Source organism: Struthio camelus, chromosome 8 (assembly GCF_040807025.1).
Source record: "Struthio camelus isolate bStrCam1 chromosome 8, bStrCam1.hap1, whole genome shotgun sequence".
NCBI classification, from domain to species: Eukaryota; Metazoa; Chordata; class Aves; order Struthioniformes; family Struthionidae; genus Struthio; species Struthio camelus.
In genome coordinates this window covers 5363651-5380124 of record NC_090949.1, presented here as the reverse complement: position 1 = coordinate 5380124, position 16474 = coordinate 5363651, and the positions used below count along the sequence as shown (strand labels likewise).

Sequence of the window (16474 nt, the reverse complement as noted above, 5' to 3'; positions counted from 1 at the left end):
AGGTGGCACAGGCACTGATACCTGTCTATGCCAGGCTCATCCAAGATAATAAGCAGATAATACATGTCATGAGGAGAACCGGGTATATGGTAAACTACCCTCTCATTCCTCGCAAATGCGGTTGGATACCTCTCCAATTTAAAGGAGAGTAAGAGTGGAGTAGCGGATATGCTACAGGTAATGCTTTAACTTATCTGAAGATAACCCTTGTGCCCAGTTCTTTAAAGTAGCTAGCAAATTTATTTGTTTGTTGTTCTCTTTGCTGACCAGTTCCTTTCCACTCTGCTGAGAGGCTACCAATGCTCTCATGCTAGTATCATTTTAGATGACTTAAACCAAAAATTATTGATCTCCTTCTCAGAACTTCAATTAGAAGTATCCAGCTACCATTAACAGAATTTTTGAATTAGGATTTTTTAAGTTCAAAAATAAATAATATAGCAAATCAAATCAATTCACTACTATAATACAAACCTTCAGCATCTCTGCTGAACTCGTATTTTCATTTAGTATTCTACATCCAGAAACAAAAAACACAAAAGTATAACTAAAACTTTTGTAACAATCCAGTTTCTACTGAAATGGAAGTTGTGCAACAAGAAGAATACAAATGTCTGCAGATCTACTTTGTGGTGAAACTTGTAGTTAATTTTGTTGTTAACATATCTTAAGACAAAACAGCCACTCCTGTATCACTCACGCTGATTATTCTTGGGAATTACTTAACACTATTTTAGGAAGAAGATGATATAAATGCAGCTTTACCCTGGGACTGATTTTCAAGATTTTTTTTTTCTTATCTACGCATTTTTAGGTGAACATTCACATTGTGGGCAAGTCAGCATACAAATGTAATAAACGCTCTCCTGTAACAATTGATAGGCAAATGTACAGATATATATTTAAATGCAACTTTGTTAGAAATGATTCTTTTCTAATCACTATTACAGATTTTTCTACCTTCTCTTCCCGCGTCCCCTTTGCACAAGATCAGTGTTTATATCAGCCTTGTTCAACTATATCTTCCCACTCCAACTCATAAGGAAATGAATATAAACAGTCTGAGAGAAATTTGTATTGATAAGCCGTACTGATTTTGGAGCTTATCTTTTAATGTACATGTTTGAAAGGTTATTGGTTTGGTGTGTTGCCCCCTTATCTCCCTCCACCCCCCCTCCCCCAATATAAATGTGTGATTATATGGAAGTAGGTAAACTTGTATAGGCATGACTGGAAAGTAATGGATCCATTACTTTCCAAACTTATAAAATACTAGGACTTTTGAAAAGGGTTAGTATTTTTGACTAACTCATAGTAAGAGTTAGTGATACTCAACTTCAACTTTATTTTGAGGAGAAGAGCAGAATGAGAGGAGAAGAATCTAGCAGTTGATTAATTCCCGTTACCTTAATTAGAAGGGGAAAGTAATGTATATTTGGTATTTCTCTGTCTGCCTGCGACTACTTCCAAACTGAATTTCCTGTTTCAAATGTGATAGGAATCTACCCTGACGGTCTTGTCAGGCGTTAGGTAACTTTTTGTTCTGCTTTCTCGAACAGCCTCTGGTGAGGAGAGAGTTGCATCAACACTTTTAGTGATGTTGCTCTTGTGAGCTTTGGGCTCCCTACAGCACCCTACTCGTGTTCAGGTTTTTCCTTCTCATAAATTTAGTGTGTGCACACACTCACGAGTACATAAATATATAATTTGTGCGTGTGATACTAAGCATATTTTCCTCTGGCACACCACGTTTCAGCGGAGATGGACAAGGTCTTCTCCTTTCACTTCCTTGCCCTAGTTTCTTTCGTTCCTCCAAAAAACAAAAAAAGAAAATTCCCATTGCACTTCAACATGACAGCAACATTCCTTCAGTATGTGGGTGCGTTTGATTTTGACAAATGAAGTTAGACCGTCAATCAAATGTATTCTTACTATACCCATTAGCTGTGCTGCCAGTGCCTGGTTCTGTGGCTCACTGTTGAGCTCACTCTAGCACAGTGTAATAAATTGTTATTCTAAAGTGGCATAGCTTGAGGGACAAGAGAATGTGTGAAGGCTGTAATTTCATTAGAGAATATTGCAGTATGCCAAAAACATCCCCATGTTATAAAACATATACTCTACCTGAAAAAGTAGAGTCTACTTCTGTAAAAAGCACCGACTTGAAGCTATTGATCTTAATTTGAGAGGAGATGCAGCTTCTTCAAAAGCCATATTCTAGTTGTCTGTTAACGTCCTTTCTGATACCAGGGATATATGTATATGCATGGGTGGTACATCTCAAGAAAGAGAAACTTCTGCCCATCGTCTCTAAGGATTCTGCTGAAGATCTTTTTGGAGTTTGTGGCTGTACCATGGTACTATCATTGAAAATCATTTTGTAAGCACCGTGGTGCTATCACTGAAAATCATTTTGTACTAAGGCAGCAGTCTTGTGGACTGTCATGTACCAGTTATTTTTAGGAGGCCTTCAAAAACAGAAAACTTGCTCAAGACAGATTAGCCCCTGATGAGTATAATGGTGATCTCGCAGATAACTGCGGATACTTAGCTGTCATCATGCTTCAAAATGTGTTGCATCATGTACTAGCGGCCCCTCGGTGCATATCTCAGGGGACTTTCTGATGTGGCAGAAAGAAGTAGCAGGAGAGAGCTGCATGAAGCTTGTGTGCACACTGATTCTGGTGATGCTCCTGCTGAGGTGGGCACGTGGTGTGGGCACTGTTGGAACGTCCGTTCCTTCCTTGTGCTGCACCAGGAACTGTGTATCTGTGGGCGCTTTTGCTTTCCAAGTACACCTCATGGGAAGCTTACCCTAAATTGATCCTGGTTAACCTTGTTCAAAGTGATGATGCTAGAACATAAATCCTTAGCTGTTATGTTGGTGACTCAGCTTTCAGAGCAGCAGCTCTGACAGGCTTTTGTAAAAGCCGACAGGTGACAGCATTTGTGAGGACTTGTCTGGCCAAGAGCAAATCTGCTGTCCTGGAGCAGCTGTGCAAAGGGAAACCCTTGCCCAGTTTTGGGCTGGCACCGTCCCAGCCCTGCTCTGCTGAGTGCCAGCTGGGCACTTGCTGAAAGATTCTGTTTCACACTAGGAGTAATTGATTGTAGGCTTTCCTGGAGCAAAGCCCTTACACCAGCTGTATCAGAGTCCTTTTTTTCTCTTTTCCACCCCTCCCTTTCTGTGCCCACCTGCTTCTTAAATACGTTCTTTTTTTTTTTGTCTTTTTCTCTTGAGCTTTCTGGTCCTTATTTTTAAGAATGAGGAGGAAATTAGCATGTCAGTTTTCTGGTAAATGTGCATAGCTTCTCCGAGAATGACAGTGGCATAAGCTTCCAGGAAAAACACAAGATGACACACAAATCCTCATAAAAATCCCATTTACAGATTCATAGCTTCAGCACAAGAAACAAATCCTGGCATTGTGCAGGAGCTATAAACAGCACCCTCTGAGCTAATTATGATTTGCCATGTCCCTGGCTATGACAGACAAAAATTTCTATCTCCCCCTTAGAGCAGAGGGAGGTGGGAAAGGACAAGGAATGAGCAGCTAGCAGCAATTGACAGTTCTCCTGTGATTTATTCAAGAGGCAGAATTGTTGTTTTGCCCTAGGTTGCAGGAGCAAAAAAAAAAAAAAATAGAGATCTAGTGCTCAGGTAAAAGAGAAATTGGCTTTAGGCCTTGTTAATCTACAATAGGCGATGTGTGAGTGTGGTTAGGTAAACACGCTCTTGAAATACATGTTTAATATTCTGCATGCTCACCCCAGTGTATGTTTGCAGCATCTGTACTTCTGTGATAGATGTTACCACAAACCTCCACAATCAGCTGCATCTGTTTAGTCAACTGCAGTAAAAACAAAGCATCAGTAGGCTTTCTTTTTAGGATGCTCCTAGTATTTTATTGCCTTCATTTTTCACTGTTGGTAAATCAGATGTATGATTTCTTTGTCCTAATAGCAGTTCATGGGCATATTACTTTCCACTTTTAAAATCACAGTAAATTCCCACTGTTAATTTAAAATTAAGCAAGAAACTTGTCTTCCAGTGTTTTTCAGCTTAGATTTCTTTTGCTATTTGGAGAGGAAAAGGAACTCTGCTTATGCTAAAACCCCTTTATGAATAGCTGCGTTAAAAGCCCTGTCTTTCCAGGGCATAAAATGCTGGAAGACCAACTGATTGTAAGGAGATATAGCTTCAACTTTCATTAACTCCAGTAGCTGCCTCATTTTGCAATAAGTTTAAGGAAAGTTTATCTCTGAGAGTATTTTTCTTAACCCTACCAGAGGCTTTCTTTGGGTTGATTAAAATAAATGAAAATATATTTGTAATAGTACTGTAATTCTGTATGTCTCAGAAATATTTGGTTAGTGTTGTCATTCACATGGATGTTTGTTTCAGGAATAGATTGTTCTTTTAAAAACATTTCAGCCCAGAATTACTGGGCAGCAGTTGACTCATAGTAATTGACTGAATCGGAAGCGTTTGCCACTCAGAAGCAGGTCAGAACGCAGCAGTTTGTACCTTACTAAAAGCTTTAACTCTGTTTAACCCTCATTGCCAGAGGGTCAGTTGACACCTGGTAACTCGATCATGGTTTTGAAACGTTTCGGCCATAAAAAGACTGGCTCATGAGAGAAACATAAGCGCAGCTGACAGCACTAACCAAACCGTCCCACTCGTGTCATTGACTAAAACAAAGAATGAGCATAAATCTTTACAGGGTCAGGATTTCTGTGTCCAGATCGGATGCTGAGGTTAAGAATATTTCAGCAGTGGATGATTATCTTTCAACTAGGCCTTCTCTGAGAGCTTCACCTAGCTAATCTCCTAGGAAGAAAAGCTATCACAAATTATAGCAAGATAACCCTCTGGAGCATAACATATCACACTCTTGTGGATGAAAGAACAAGGCAAAAACTGAAAAATATAATTAATAGTTCTTAAAATAAACGATTAAATGGCTATCACTCCAAGATGGTCTTACATAATCAGTGCTGAATTATGCATTATCTTAGCCTTAGGTAGCTTTTTATTTTCATATCACATTGCATAGCTTCCACAGTCTGTTTTCCCCCTCCCTGTATGTGGTTGCAGGCCGTTTAAAGGTTGTCTACAAAAAGTTATTTGTGTGTACTCCTGAGGTTTTGGTGCTTGACTGATTAGAGGCCAGAGAGTAAGTTGCATTTTTTTCAGTCCATCTTTTTCAGTCCCCTTTATCCTCTACTTTCCCCTCCTCTAGCTTGTTCCTCCATGGACTTTGAGCCTGTTGTTCAATTTGTGTCACCCATGGTAACATCTGAAGAGGGCCTCCACCCTTCTGGCTTGCAACAGGTTTCAACAAAACTGGCAGCGTTGGGCATGGAAGAAACATGCTCTCAGTGCCCCCACTGAGGGAGCATTGTGGTACCATCTCCACCTTCTGTAGATCCCAGGGAATCCATGTGGAAGAGAGACATTGTCCTGTCCCAAGCACAGGAAAGCCTTTTTTTTTTTTTTTTTTTTTTAAGGCCTCTGTCATCTGTGCCAGAGAATGAAACCAGGGGCCAGTCAGACAGGTGTTCAGAATGACTTATTTTAATCTTTTTGCAACCCTTATGAGAAGCAATATCATGCTGATGGAAAGAATGCATCCTTTGGAGAGAGGCATCCTTTACCTGGAAAAGGAGCTTGCCTCCATCTGATCCAGCCCAAAATTGTGCCCTATGAAAAGTTACTTTTGAAGATTTAAATTATGAAGAACCTGAAGTATCGCACTGTTGAGCAGAACATTCTAGTTTGAGAATTTGTAAAGAGAGCTGCTGGATGGTGATGAGGGGAGAATGAAGCCAGTGGCGGAACAGGGTTCATTTTGTCTTATTATGAACCTTTAGTCATGTTCCTTAAAAATGAAAGCTATATGATGTGTGTGACTTTAAAAGGTGTTAATTGAAGCACTTAGTTGCTGCAAATCCCTAAACATTTTTCACCTGTCAGTTTGTTTTTCCTTTCTCAGTCTTCTGATCTACAAATGCTTTCTAAGTCAGTGTTAACCCCTTGTTAGTGCTGTCAGACTTAAGGTGATGCAGACCGCTTAGCGTGATTTCTGCAGTGCCAAATCTTAGCAGACCTGCTTTTGGGCACAGAAGACTTCATTCTTTTCCATCTGTGTCGGTTGATACAATAAGTTACGTTTCCCTACAAACCTGGCGTTTCTTACAGCCTTAGACCTATCACATCTCAAGCAACAGTTAAGCGCTCAGTTCTTTTCATTTTTCTGCCTGCTCAGCAGTTCCTAATTTTCATTGTTTAGAGTAGTTTTTTCTTTTTGACAATATATATAATTATATGATTATCTTCACAATTCAGTTTGCAATGTCCAGTTCACTTCTGTAGTTCAGACATGCTCCTCTAGCATCGAATGTCTGTCCGCAGATTAGCTGGGATGGCACCATCGTATCTGTCGTTCCCTAGGACTCCATCTGTTTCCTTCTGCTTCCTGGCATGTTCTCAAAGCTATCCTGATAAAGGCAGCGTTTTCCTGAGATTTAGCCCTGTGCTATATTCCTTCTGCTTTTGTATGACTATTAAATGTGATTTTTTTTTTTTTAGTTGACTCCTTGGAGCCCTAACTTGAGGTGGAGATAAGAGGAAAGCAGGGGGAACGGATTTAAACTGGTAAATCTCTAGTGCACAAATTCTTATCCAGCCCTGCTGTTAGCTGGAGACTGCTCTCAGCCCAGAGCCCAGTTGTGTTGCAACTCTAGCTCTCTGAACAATTTTGCTTCTGTCAGTGACTACTCCAGACTAGGCCAACTATTCCTGGACCGCTGCGGCCTTTTTGTCACAGTGCTGGTGGGCAGTGCCTGCTAGCGGCATTTGGTCCTCAGGGAGCCACTTAAGCCTCTCTGAATGAAGCTGCTAGTCGATCATAGGCTATCAAAGCCTGTCTTTCTGAGGGTGTACGTAAAGGTAGTACAGTTAGCATAAGGATATCGCCATGATATGTTTGAGGGCAGTCCTTGTACTTAGAAGGGCTGAAGACGCTAATGTTTCCTAATTGACGGCTTATTCTGGAGGAGATGATCAGGCAGTGCTTTTCCTGGTTTCTGTTTCACTTCTAGTTTTTCATAGCAGGTGGTGGTGAAAGATGATAACATTACAGGCGAGATGAGTAGACAGTGAGCTGGACTGAAAACTGGCTGGATGGCAGAGCTCAGAGGGTTGTGATCTAATTGCAAGCCAGTATCTAGCAGCATCCCCTAGGGGCCAATACTGGATGCAATCCTGCTCAGCGATGAAAAATGCCACCTGGAGGGTGGGACAGAGTACACCCTCGGGAAGCTCCCAAAACTGCGAGGAGTGGCTGGTGCACCAGAGGACTGTGCTGCCATTCAGAGGAACCTTGACAGGCTGGAGAGATGGGCGGAGAGGAACCTTATGAAGTTCAATAAGGGGAAGTGCAGAGTCCTGCACTTGGAGGCATAATCCTATGCAGCAGTGCAGGCTAGGACCAGCTGAGGGCAGCTTTGCAGAGAAGGACATGGGGATCCTGGTGAACAAGTTGAGCGTGAGCCAGCCACGCACCCTTGTGGCAAAGAAAGCTTACGGTATCCTGGTGTGTATTAGGCAGAGTGTTGCCAGTAGTTTGAGGGAGGTGATCCTTCCCCTCTACTCAACCGTGGTGAGGCCATACTTGGAGTACTGTGCCCAGTTCTGGGCTTAGCAGAACAAGAGACCTGGTGCTACTGGAGCAAGTCCAGCAAAGAGCTGCTAAGATGATGAAGGGACTGGAGCATCTCTCATATGAGGAAAGGCTGAGAGAGCTGGGACTGTTTAGCTTGGAAAAGAGAAGACTGTGGGGGCAGGGGGAATCTTAGCAATGTGTATAAATATCTGACGGGAGAGTATAAAGAAGATGAGGCCAGACTCTTCTCCGTGGTGCCCAGCGATAGGACGAGAGGCAGTGAACACAAACTGCAACGCAGGAAGCTCCATCTGAACACAAGGAAAAGCTTTTTTACTGTGGGTGACTAAGCACTGGAACAGGTTGCCCAGAGAGGTTGTGGAGTGTTCATCCTTGAGAGATATTCAAAAGCCACCTGGATGTGATCCTGAGCAGCCTGCTCTAGGTGACCGTACTTGAGCAGTGGGTTGAACTGGATAATCTCTGAAGGTCCCTTCCGACCTCAACCGTTCTGTGATTCTGTGACCTTACACTAGACATACAGCACTCTTAATTTTCTGGATGCAAAGTCTTAAAAACAACAGGTACTGTTAAAGAAGTGCGCGAGTGTGTGGGCAGACGAGGTGGATATAGAGGGGCACAGGGAGAAGTGTTGGTGACAGGCTGAAAGTAAAACTTCTGTAGGGATTAGGTGTTTGAGGAGATGAAAAAAGTTCTCCGTGAAGAAACTGAGCTTCACATCCAGGTTAAGTAAGAGACTTCTAGAGAAGCTAGAGACACTAATCTCTTATGTAGAAGGCTAGAAAGGGCTCGGAAACGCGTTTACAAAAGTTTGCGCTAGTATTGCAAGGGTAGGTTATTGAATTTGTAATCCACGTGAATTCCTTTGGGATCGGCATCAGCTTAGGCAGCCCCTATTGCTTTCCTGGGCTCCACCGCCCCCAGTCCTGAGGCGCTTGTTCCCACCTGCACCCTCTTCCTTCTGCTGTGCCAGGGAGGCTGAATAGCAAAGGCAGATCAAAGCTGTTCAAAAGCTGGAAAAAATACATTTCTCCAAGTTGTTGTTGGTTGGATCCGTTTCCCAGTCTAATCTATTGTGGACTGTGCTAGCCAGCGCCAGAGCTGATGTGGGATCTGCTTAACCTGGCTTATAGGCCACACCGCTGCCAAAGTGGATAGCGTTGTTGAACATCCTTTCCGTCCTGGCTGTTCTAAAGAAAGCTCCTAGCGAGGAGGCACTTATGAAAGAGTGTCCTGAAGGACACTCACGCAGTGATGTGAGAGACTTGCTGGAAACTGTGGCTGTCAGATGACTTAGACTCGTTTTTGTAAGTTAATCTTTAACTTGTGCAGATGGAGGAAGTCAGAGCTGAAAGTCTTTTGGATCGCTTAGTGAAGTTTCCTGTTGATGTAAGCACCAGTATCATGTCCTTCACTTCACATGTTTATTCAGATTCACCTTAAACAGTGGGATTTCTTACCTCCCATTAGTCATTTTCTTTTAAGTTGCCAAAAACAAGTGTGGGGCAAATTTACCCTTGGATAATTAAAATACTAATACAGAATGGAGTCTCCTTCCCTGGAGATATTCAAAACCCGTCTGGATGTGATCCTGGGAAATATGCTCTAGGTGACCCTGCTTGAGCAGGGAGGTTGGACTAGATGATCTCCAGAGGTCCCTTCCAACCTAAACGACTCTGTGATTCTGTGATATTACATGGCTGCTCCAGTATGTCGAATAAGCTTGTTTATTCTACACAACTAAATAGCAGTTAGTTGTGAGTAGTACTTAGTGGTCGTATTTTCCCCTGTAGTTAGAAATTCGTACTGCAGTAAGGTAAGTTTGAACATAGTCAGGAGTTAGAATACCAGTGCTGCTTGCTGTTCTTTAGCTAATTAAAGAACAACAGTGTTAATGCCTTTTCTAAATGACTTAGCAAATGAAAGGGGTTTTTCTTCCCCTCTGCATGTAAATACTTTATTCCTAAGGGAATAAAAGACTGTACGTGCATAGTGGAACCAAGAATTTTCCAAACTCAGTGGTTCCATGTATCTACATTGTATTTCAATCCATAGCTATATTAATCAATGGAGTAGTAAAGACTCACAGAATTGTTAACTTGTAATTTAAATTATTGGTTAAAACTTGGCCCCAAGGCTGCCGTAATCTAGTTAGCTGTGTTGGACCGCCTGCTTGACCTGCACGAATTGGATCTGTCAGTTCAGTTTCTGCTACATGCATCACAGTTAATACCAACTGGCATGCTTTTGTGCCAGATGGTCCAAAAATTGGTGAACAAGTATTACAAATTTTCTTACCTCTGTCACGTTTTCAGGAGTCAGAGTGGAGGCGTATTGCCAGAACAGTATGAATGGGACTTGGCAGTATTGTTCATGTTTTGTCTTTTAATGGCTAGAGTTGGTCATTCCAACTGTCATTTAGGTTTTGCATGACCACTTAATACAGTTTAAAATGTAAACATGTGCAATATATTTTGTAGCTCCTTGTCAGAAGTGTCTCCCAAACTGTCCTTTGAAAACAAACTCCTATTCCCTCCTGGGTAGGAAGGGGAGCTTTCCTTGTTTACAGAAAGCTGAAAGTAGTTTGTCAGAAGTCACAAACTTTGATTTTTGCACATAGGTATAGAACATGCATATGCATCCAGGGGAGAGAGTGACTTGCAACCCGTGTAGCTCTATATTTTACCTGTATAGCTTCTGTTAGGTAAGTAGTTATCGTTGCAGTAGTAATAGAGGCAGCTATTGGAGAGAGACTAAGAAGTCAAAACCTGACTTCTCTGTGTGAATTTGTGTGGAATTCAAGTAGCAGAATAATAGCAGTATAAAGAGATGAATATATCAAAAAATAAACAAATATACCCTAGCACTTTATATTGAGGGGAGAGATGTCATTTAGGCTAATAAAGTTTTTCTTTTAGCTTTGGAAAGGTTTGCCATGTTTCTGGTGGCTTTTGGTTTTGTCCTTGCTTCCGTGTTTCAGTGGGGTGACTGACCAACTGTTGCATACTTTGCGAAGATGCTAACTGCCTGACGTATCGCAAGAACGATTCTTACGTTGTATGGTTTAAGATGAGAGTGACCAAGGCTGTTTCTCTTTTTAAGCTGTATCAGCTGGAGTAGTTACCACAAGAACCTGTTAGCCAGCAGTGACTACGAAGGCACCGTCATCCTGTGGGATGGGTTCACGGGACAAAGATCCAAAGTCTACCAGGTAACGCGCAATCAGTAAGCAGTACTGTTTTTCCCACCCATGGACCGTAACATTGGGGGACAGTGTTTGGTCTAAGATGTTGCTTTTAGTCCAGCAACAGGCTTTAGGTTCCACGAGGTGAAACAGATGTGCCTCCTGTTTGGCAAATTTCTTGTCTGAACAGCTTTATTGTGCAGCAGTCCTCTAGCAGAGGTACCTATATCTTCTTGTCACAGTAATGGTTCTATGTAAAACAGTTCTACATGATGATTTATAAGAGGCCTGCGATCAGAACAAGGAGGTTGGAAGAGAAGATGACCAATTTGGTTGGAAAGGATTGGAAATGCTGCAGAGCACTGTGCTGGGAGCATAATGCATTTTAACTGGTCAGTGATGATGAGTGAACTGCAGACTAGCCTTTAGCTTCCTTATCTTGACAGTTCAATGCAAGTTTTTAGTTCCTATTTAAGCCTTGTTTACTTTTTTGTGTTTTAGTCATAAGCATAATCTTGTTTTCATTAATCCTTTGCATGTCTCAGTTAAGAAGAAATTATACCGGACAAAATAAATCTTGTCTTTTTTCCTCTCAAATGTATTTTGCATTTCTTTATGAAGCCAAAAAATGAACCTAGAGAGGACCAGCTGTTCCTTGTGTTAAAACAAACTAACTTTGCTTCCTATCAGATTACTTGGTTATTTTTATTTGGATTTACATAGATTGAAGAATGCATACTGGCATCTGCTTCACATTTTAGAAGCCTTTTAATTATCTTGTCCTGGCTAGCTTTTCATGTCATCTTCTTGCTAGCCTGTACAAAGGCATTAAACAAAGGCTTTGACTGAATTTCAGGTTTCATTCAATGCAGCGTTATGTTTCCATGTGGGAGGTGCCTGTGTGGCAAATGCAGCTCTTCAGTGTTTTGGGAGTGTGCAGGCTTGTGCTTATGATTGGAAAACCCCAGGATGAGACACCACAAGTTTTGTTTAGTACCTCAATTGGAAGGTGAAGTTTTCCTCCGCTTTCAGAGGGGAGGTATTTGACATGGCTTAGAATAGATGTTGTATCAATATTAGGCAATGCAGCTGTCTTGTATTAGAACAGAAGCAGCCCGCAGTGGAACAACAGTGACTCAAACCATGCTGGAAAAACAGATCTTTAGCATGTTTTTCTTGAAATCACTATTGCTTTTTTCTGAGTGGGGGAAAAAAAAAACAGTTGTAGCTTTTTAAATTGCTTTTCCAGTATTTTCTTCTTTCATGGCGTGTCTAGCATGCTACAAGCATTGGTCTGATTGGGAGAAAAGACTGTTTGAGAACCTGCTAAACATAGTAAGCTTCTTTGTCCAGGGGTCTCCTGACAATTTATGCCTAACAGCATATGTTTTCCTTTCACTATTTTATCAGATTATAGCTCACTCTATGTTCTAATACTTTCCTTGTTTCTGTAAACAGGAGCATGAGAAAAGGTGCTGGAGCGTTGACTTTAATTTGATGGACCCTAAGCTATTGGCTTCAGGCTCTGACGATGCAAAAGGTATTTTTCTTTTTAGTCTCTGTGCAGAAGGCTTGCACTTTGTGAATTCCCTTTAAGAGAAGAAAAAGATGATGTTTCAAGTAGCTGATTCCTGAGCTGCCCTCGATATTGTAGCTGATATACTAATGTGTCAAGATATTACTGAACTGTTCAGGACTTTGAGGCTTTGTTTGGATTAAGATTTCTTGGTGTGATGCTCCTGTCTTGGGAGTAATAGGCTCTAGCTAGCATTTTCCGGGACACTAAACAAAGCAAAATGTGTTTTAATATTAGTTAAGCTTGTTGAGGTAAATCCTTGGGGCCTTTGAAAGAAACACAAGTGTTTCTTTCTAAAATGAGATTGTTGGTGAAAAAGAGAAAGTGCCTGATGATCAAAACCAAATGTTAAATCTTGTGCACAAGGAGAAGCCTCTTGATTTTTATGATGCACAGTGTGTTTCTCAGAGCTTAAGAGTTGGATGAGGGACCGAATGAGAGCATTGGGAGCAACTCTTGACTTCCTAGGCTCCTGGGTCCTTTTGCCCTAGGGCTTTTTTGGAGAATCCTTAAGGCACCTGTTTATAACATACTGGTTGAGGAATGTTCCTCCTCTAAGAAGAAATAGTAAAGTTTTAAAGAAATAAAAGGATAGCAGAGAGACATGTAACATTCTTAATCCTTAAATATCAAGATTACATCTGCGATTTATTTACAATGTCAAATTAAGAGTTACTAAGCAGCAAGAGCTTTTTTGAGTTCTGTAGTCAGTGGAGATGAGCTCTCCCATACGGGCTGACACACTGTGTTTCAAAGCTAATCACGAACTGCTCTGTCCAATAAATTAATTTTTCGTAAACATTAAATATTGCAAGCCTCTGCCCGCTAAAACGCTTTTAAACTTTGTTTCAAAAGAAAGCTATATTAGTGTTCCTCAAATGCATTTGACGTTCTTGATGTAATTGGTAATTTCACTTACAAAAATGTAGCTTTCATTATCACTTCATGTGTAAGGTGGTTTAGAAGTTTTTTGATACTTCTCCTATTTGGTGGAAGTGAAGAGTGTTTTCTGTGCAATTAAATGCAGCAAGAGAGAACGTTCGCCTTGTAATTACCCACCTTTTCATCACTTTGCTCCCCACTCATGCTATGCATTTTAGAAAAGAGCTTATCTTCCAGATAGACATGCACCTCTTGGCATGTTAAGAAGTTGTCCAGCTTTGCAAAGCTGCCTGGAAGTAGAACTCTAATCTCTAGTTTAAGTTTTTCTTCATTAATAACTTCTAAAAATTGCAGTGTTTACTCAGAAATAGTTGTAATAAAGTTTGCAGGTCTGCATAACTTGACACTTCTTGAAATGAAATGCTTACTTTTAAAGTTAGTGGGTTTTTTGGTGAATAATACTTGTCTGGAAAGTTTCATCCATTGCTTCTGCCCCTTTTTGACTGTGGTTTGCATATGTAACGCATACGTTAATGACGAGTGAAGTCCTGTGTGAAAGTATAGGAAATAGGCATAGCTTTTAGAAGTCTTTATAAGTTACAGAGAGAGAGCAGCAAATTTCTAAATCCAGCTAATGCTATAGCATCCAAATTCCATTTCAGTGAGTGTGTTGGAAGGGCCAAGTACATGGAAAAGATGACACCTGTGATGAGTTATCTTAACCAGCTCTCTAACCTGCCCCAGTTAAATTTTTGCCTTTCTGCTTATCGTGTGTGTGTTATCTGAGTGAGTTTTGGCTTTGGATATGTAGCAGTGACATGCTTGTTTGGTCAGGTGCAGCATCTGGTGGGAAGCTCAAGATCTGCATACCCTTTCGATTCTCTCTTACTTCTCTGCTTGTGTAAGGGTACACTGGACTTACCCATAACTGTCAACATTGACAATTCTTGTCGGAATGACCAGAACGATTGGAACTAATCTCTCTGCCCTTCCCCGAAAAGCATGGGTATAAAATATTCCTGTCAAGTGATCAGGAAAAGTTAGCAAAAAAGCAACGTCTTTTCTGTCTGCCTGTGTCTCCTCGGCTTTTTCAAGCTGGAGGCTAACTTTTAAGTACTTAGTACACTCAGTAGGCATGTGTTGGGAAAGGAGGTTTTAGATGAATAATCCTATCATCAGTGCTTCGCATCCTTCTGCCAGGCTCAGAAATGGCAAAGGGGGTGCTAATGAACGGAGTGCCACTGGGGAGAAAATGATTCTGAAATAATGAGAAACATCATCCTTGGGCCTTGGGTCCCACCTAATTCTCTTCAATAAGTGGAGATAATATGCTTATTTGTGGAAAATCTTTCTACTTTAATATCAGATAATGGGAGCATAGAAGTGTTATTCTATTCCAAATACCTACCGCGTTTATAGATAAAAATGAGATTTTTTTTATAGTTGTCATGCTCTTCCCTTTTAAAGGGGCAAAGGTAGTTGAATATGTCTATAGGGACGCAAAGTTGTATGCCAGCTAGATAGTGGTAACCAAAATTGAGGTGTTTAATTGTGCTACAAGCATCTTGGGAAACTGCACAGGCTTAATGTACTTGGAAATACAGACGCTATAAGTCTTATTTAAGTAGCAAAGGGTAACGTTCTACTATTTGAATAGAAAAGATTATTTAATTTTGCAAGGGAGGAAAGTCGCTGGCACTTTGCTGGTGACTTACAGCTGCTTTTTAACCCAACATTGTTGTCTGTTCTCGACTGGGGATGTAGATTAAGAGCCAGAGTAGAGCTGGCAAGTGAGAGCAAAATATTTGGTGAGGTCACGTGTGGAGATTTAAATCTCCATCATGGTAAAGATGTGTTCTGAGGCGGTCTTAAGGAAGTTACCTGACAGGTTGCTTGTAGAAGATGGTCAAGCACTCATCCCCTGTTCTGGGATTGTTTTCAAAGCTCTCTGAAGCACATGGAGATACAAGCAATATCAAGAAATGTACCTAAGAGACTCCTGATTTTATGTCCTTTCTGTAAGCTGTAGTCTCTTCACCATTCCCAGCTGAAAGTAGAGTGGTGGAGCAGGAGAGGAACATGCAAGAGCACTGGGCCATAGTGAGAGGTTACTTTTCATTGCCTCATGACAAGGAGTGCGCACATCTGTTTTTACTGGAGAGAGTGCAGCAGAGGGCTACGAAGATGATTAGGGGACTGGAGCATCTCTCCTATGAAGAAAGGCTGCAAGAGCTGGGCCTGTTCATCCTGGAGAAGAGAAGACTGAGAGGCAATCTCATCAATGTGTATAAGTATCTGGGGGGGGGGGGGGGGGGGTATCGAGAGGATGGGGCCAGACTCTTCTCTGTGGTGCCCAGCAAGAGGACAAGAGGCAACGGGCATAAACTGAACCACAGGAAGTTCCATCTGAACATGAGGAAAAACTTCTTCACTGTGAGGGTGAGTGAGCACTGGGCCAGGTTGCTCAGAGGTTGTGGAGTCTCCTTTGCTGGAGATATTCAAAACCCGTCTGGAGGCGACCTTGGGAAACATGCTCTAGAGGACCCTGCTTGAGCAGGGAGGTTGGACTAGACGACTTCCAGAGGTCCCTTCCAATCTAAACCATTCTGGGATTCTGTGATTTTTTTTTTTAATTGCATTTAGGGAAGGTAACTTCCATACTGCCTTGATAAAGAAATAAGACTATGCGTTCCAATCCTGCAGCTGTTTGTGGTAACCCTAACTTCAGTGGGGCAACACAGTTCTGCTGAGTTGACTTCATAAAAAGGAAGCATGGCCTTGTAGATAGAAAACTAGCCTAAGAACAGATCAGAGTTTCCACCTCAGCTTTGCTGAGGACTTCCAGAGGGTTGTCTGAGGTTTCATTTTTCCTAGATACTGAGCTCCTTCGGCTTCTGCTGACTTTTAAATGGAGGTTTAGGTGTTTCCTGCTCTTAAAATCAGGTTGAACTTTCAGTTTGTTCATTTTCCTGGCTAAGGGGAAGTAGGATAATTTCCTGGAGATTTGTGGGGTGGTTTGGTTCAGTGGGGAATACCTCAAAAGGCCAATAAGATGTTGGTAGGTAAAGAGACAACCAAAATTTTCTGGCTGGCTGTGTCTTAGGCTCTCCATTGGCAAGGAGGAGTACCCTGCAGTCATTG

The 16474-nt window shown here is 41.5% G+C and overlaps 1 protein-coding gene across 2 annotated transcripts in view; it reads left to right on the top strand.

Annotated features, from left to right (window-relative positions):
- COP1 (COP1 E3 ubiquitin ligase) overlaps nt 1-16474 on the top strand; it is a 134662-nt gene that overhangs the window by 58539 nt on the left and 59649 nt on the right. For both annotated transcript variants that reach the window (XM_068951758.1, XM_068951759.1), the window contains exons 13-14: nt 10794-10902; nt 12334-12415. In XM_068951758.1, the coding sequence (XP_068807859.1) occupies nt 10794-10902; nt 12334-12415 (191 nt within the window). The remainder of the gene's footprint in view (nt 1-10793; nt 10903-12333; nt 12416-16474) is intronic.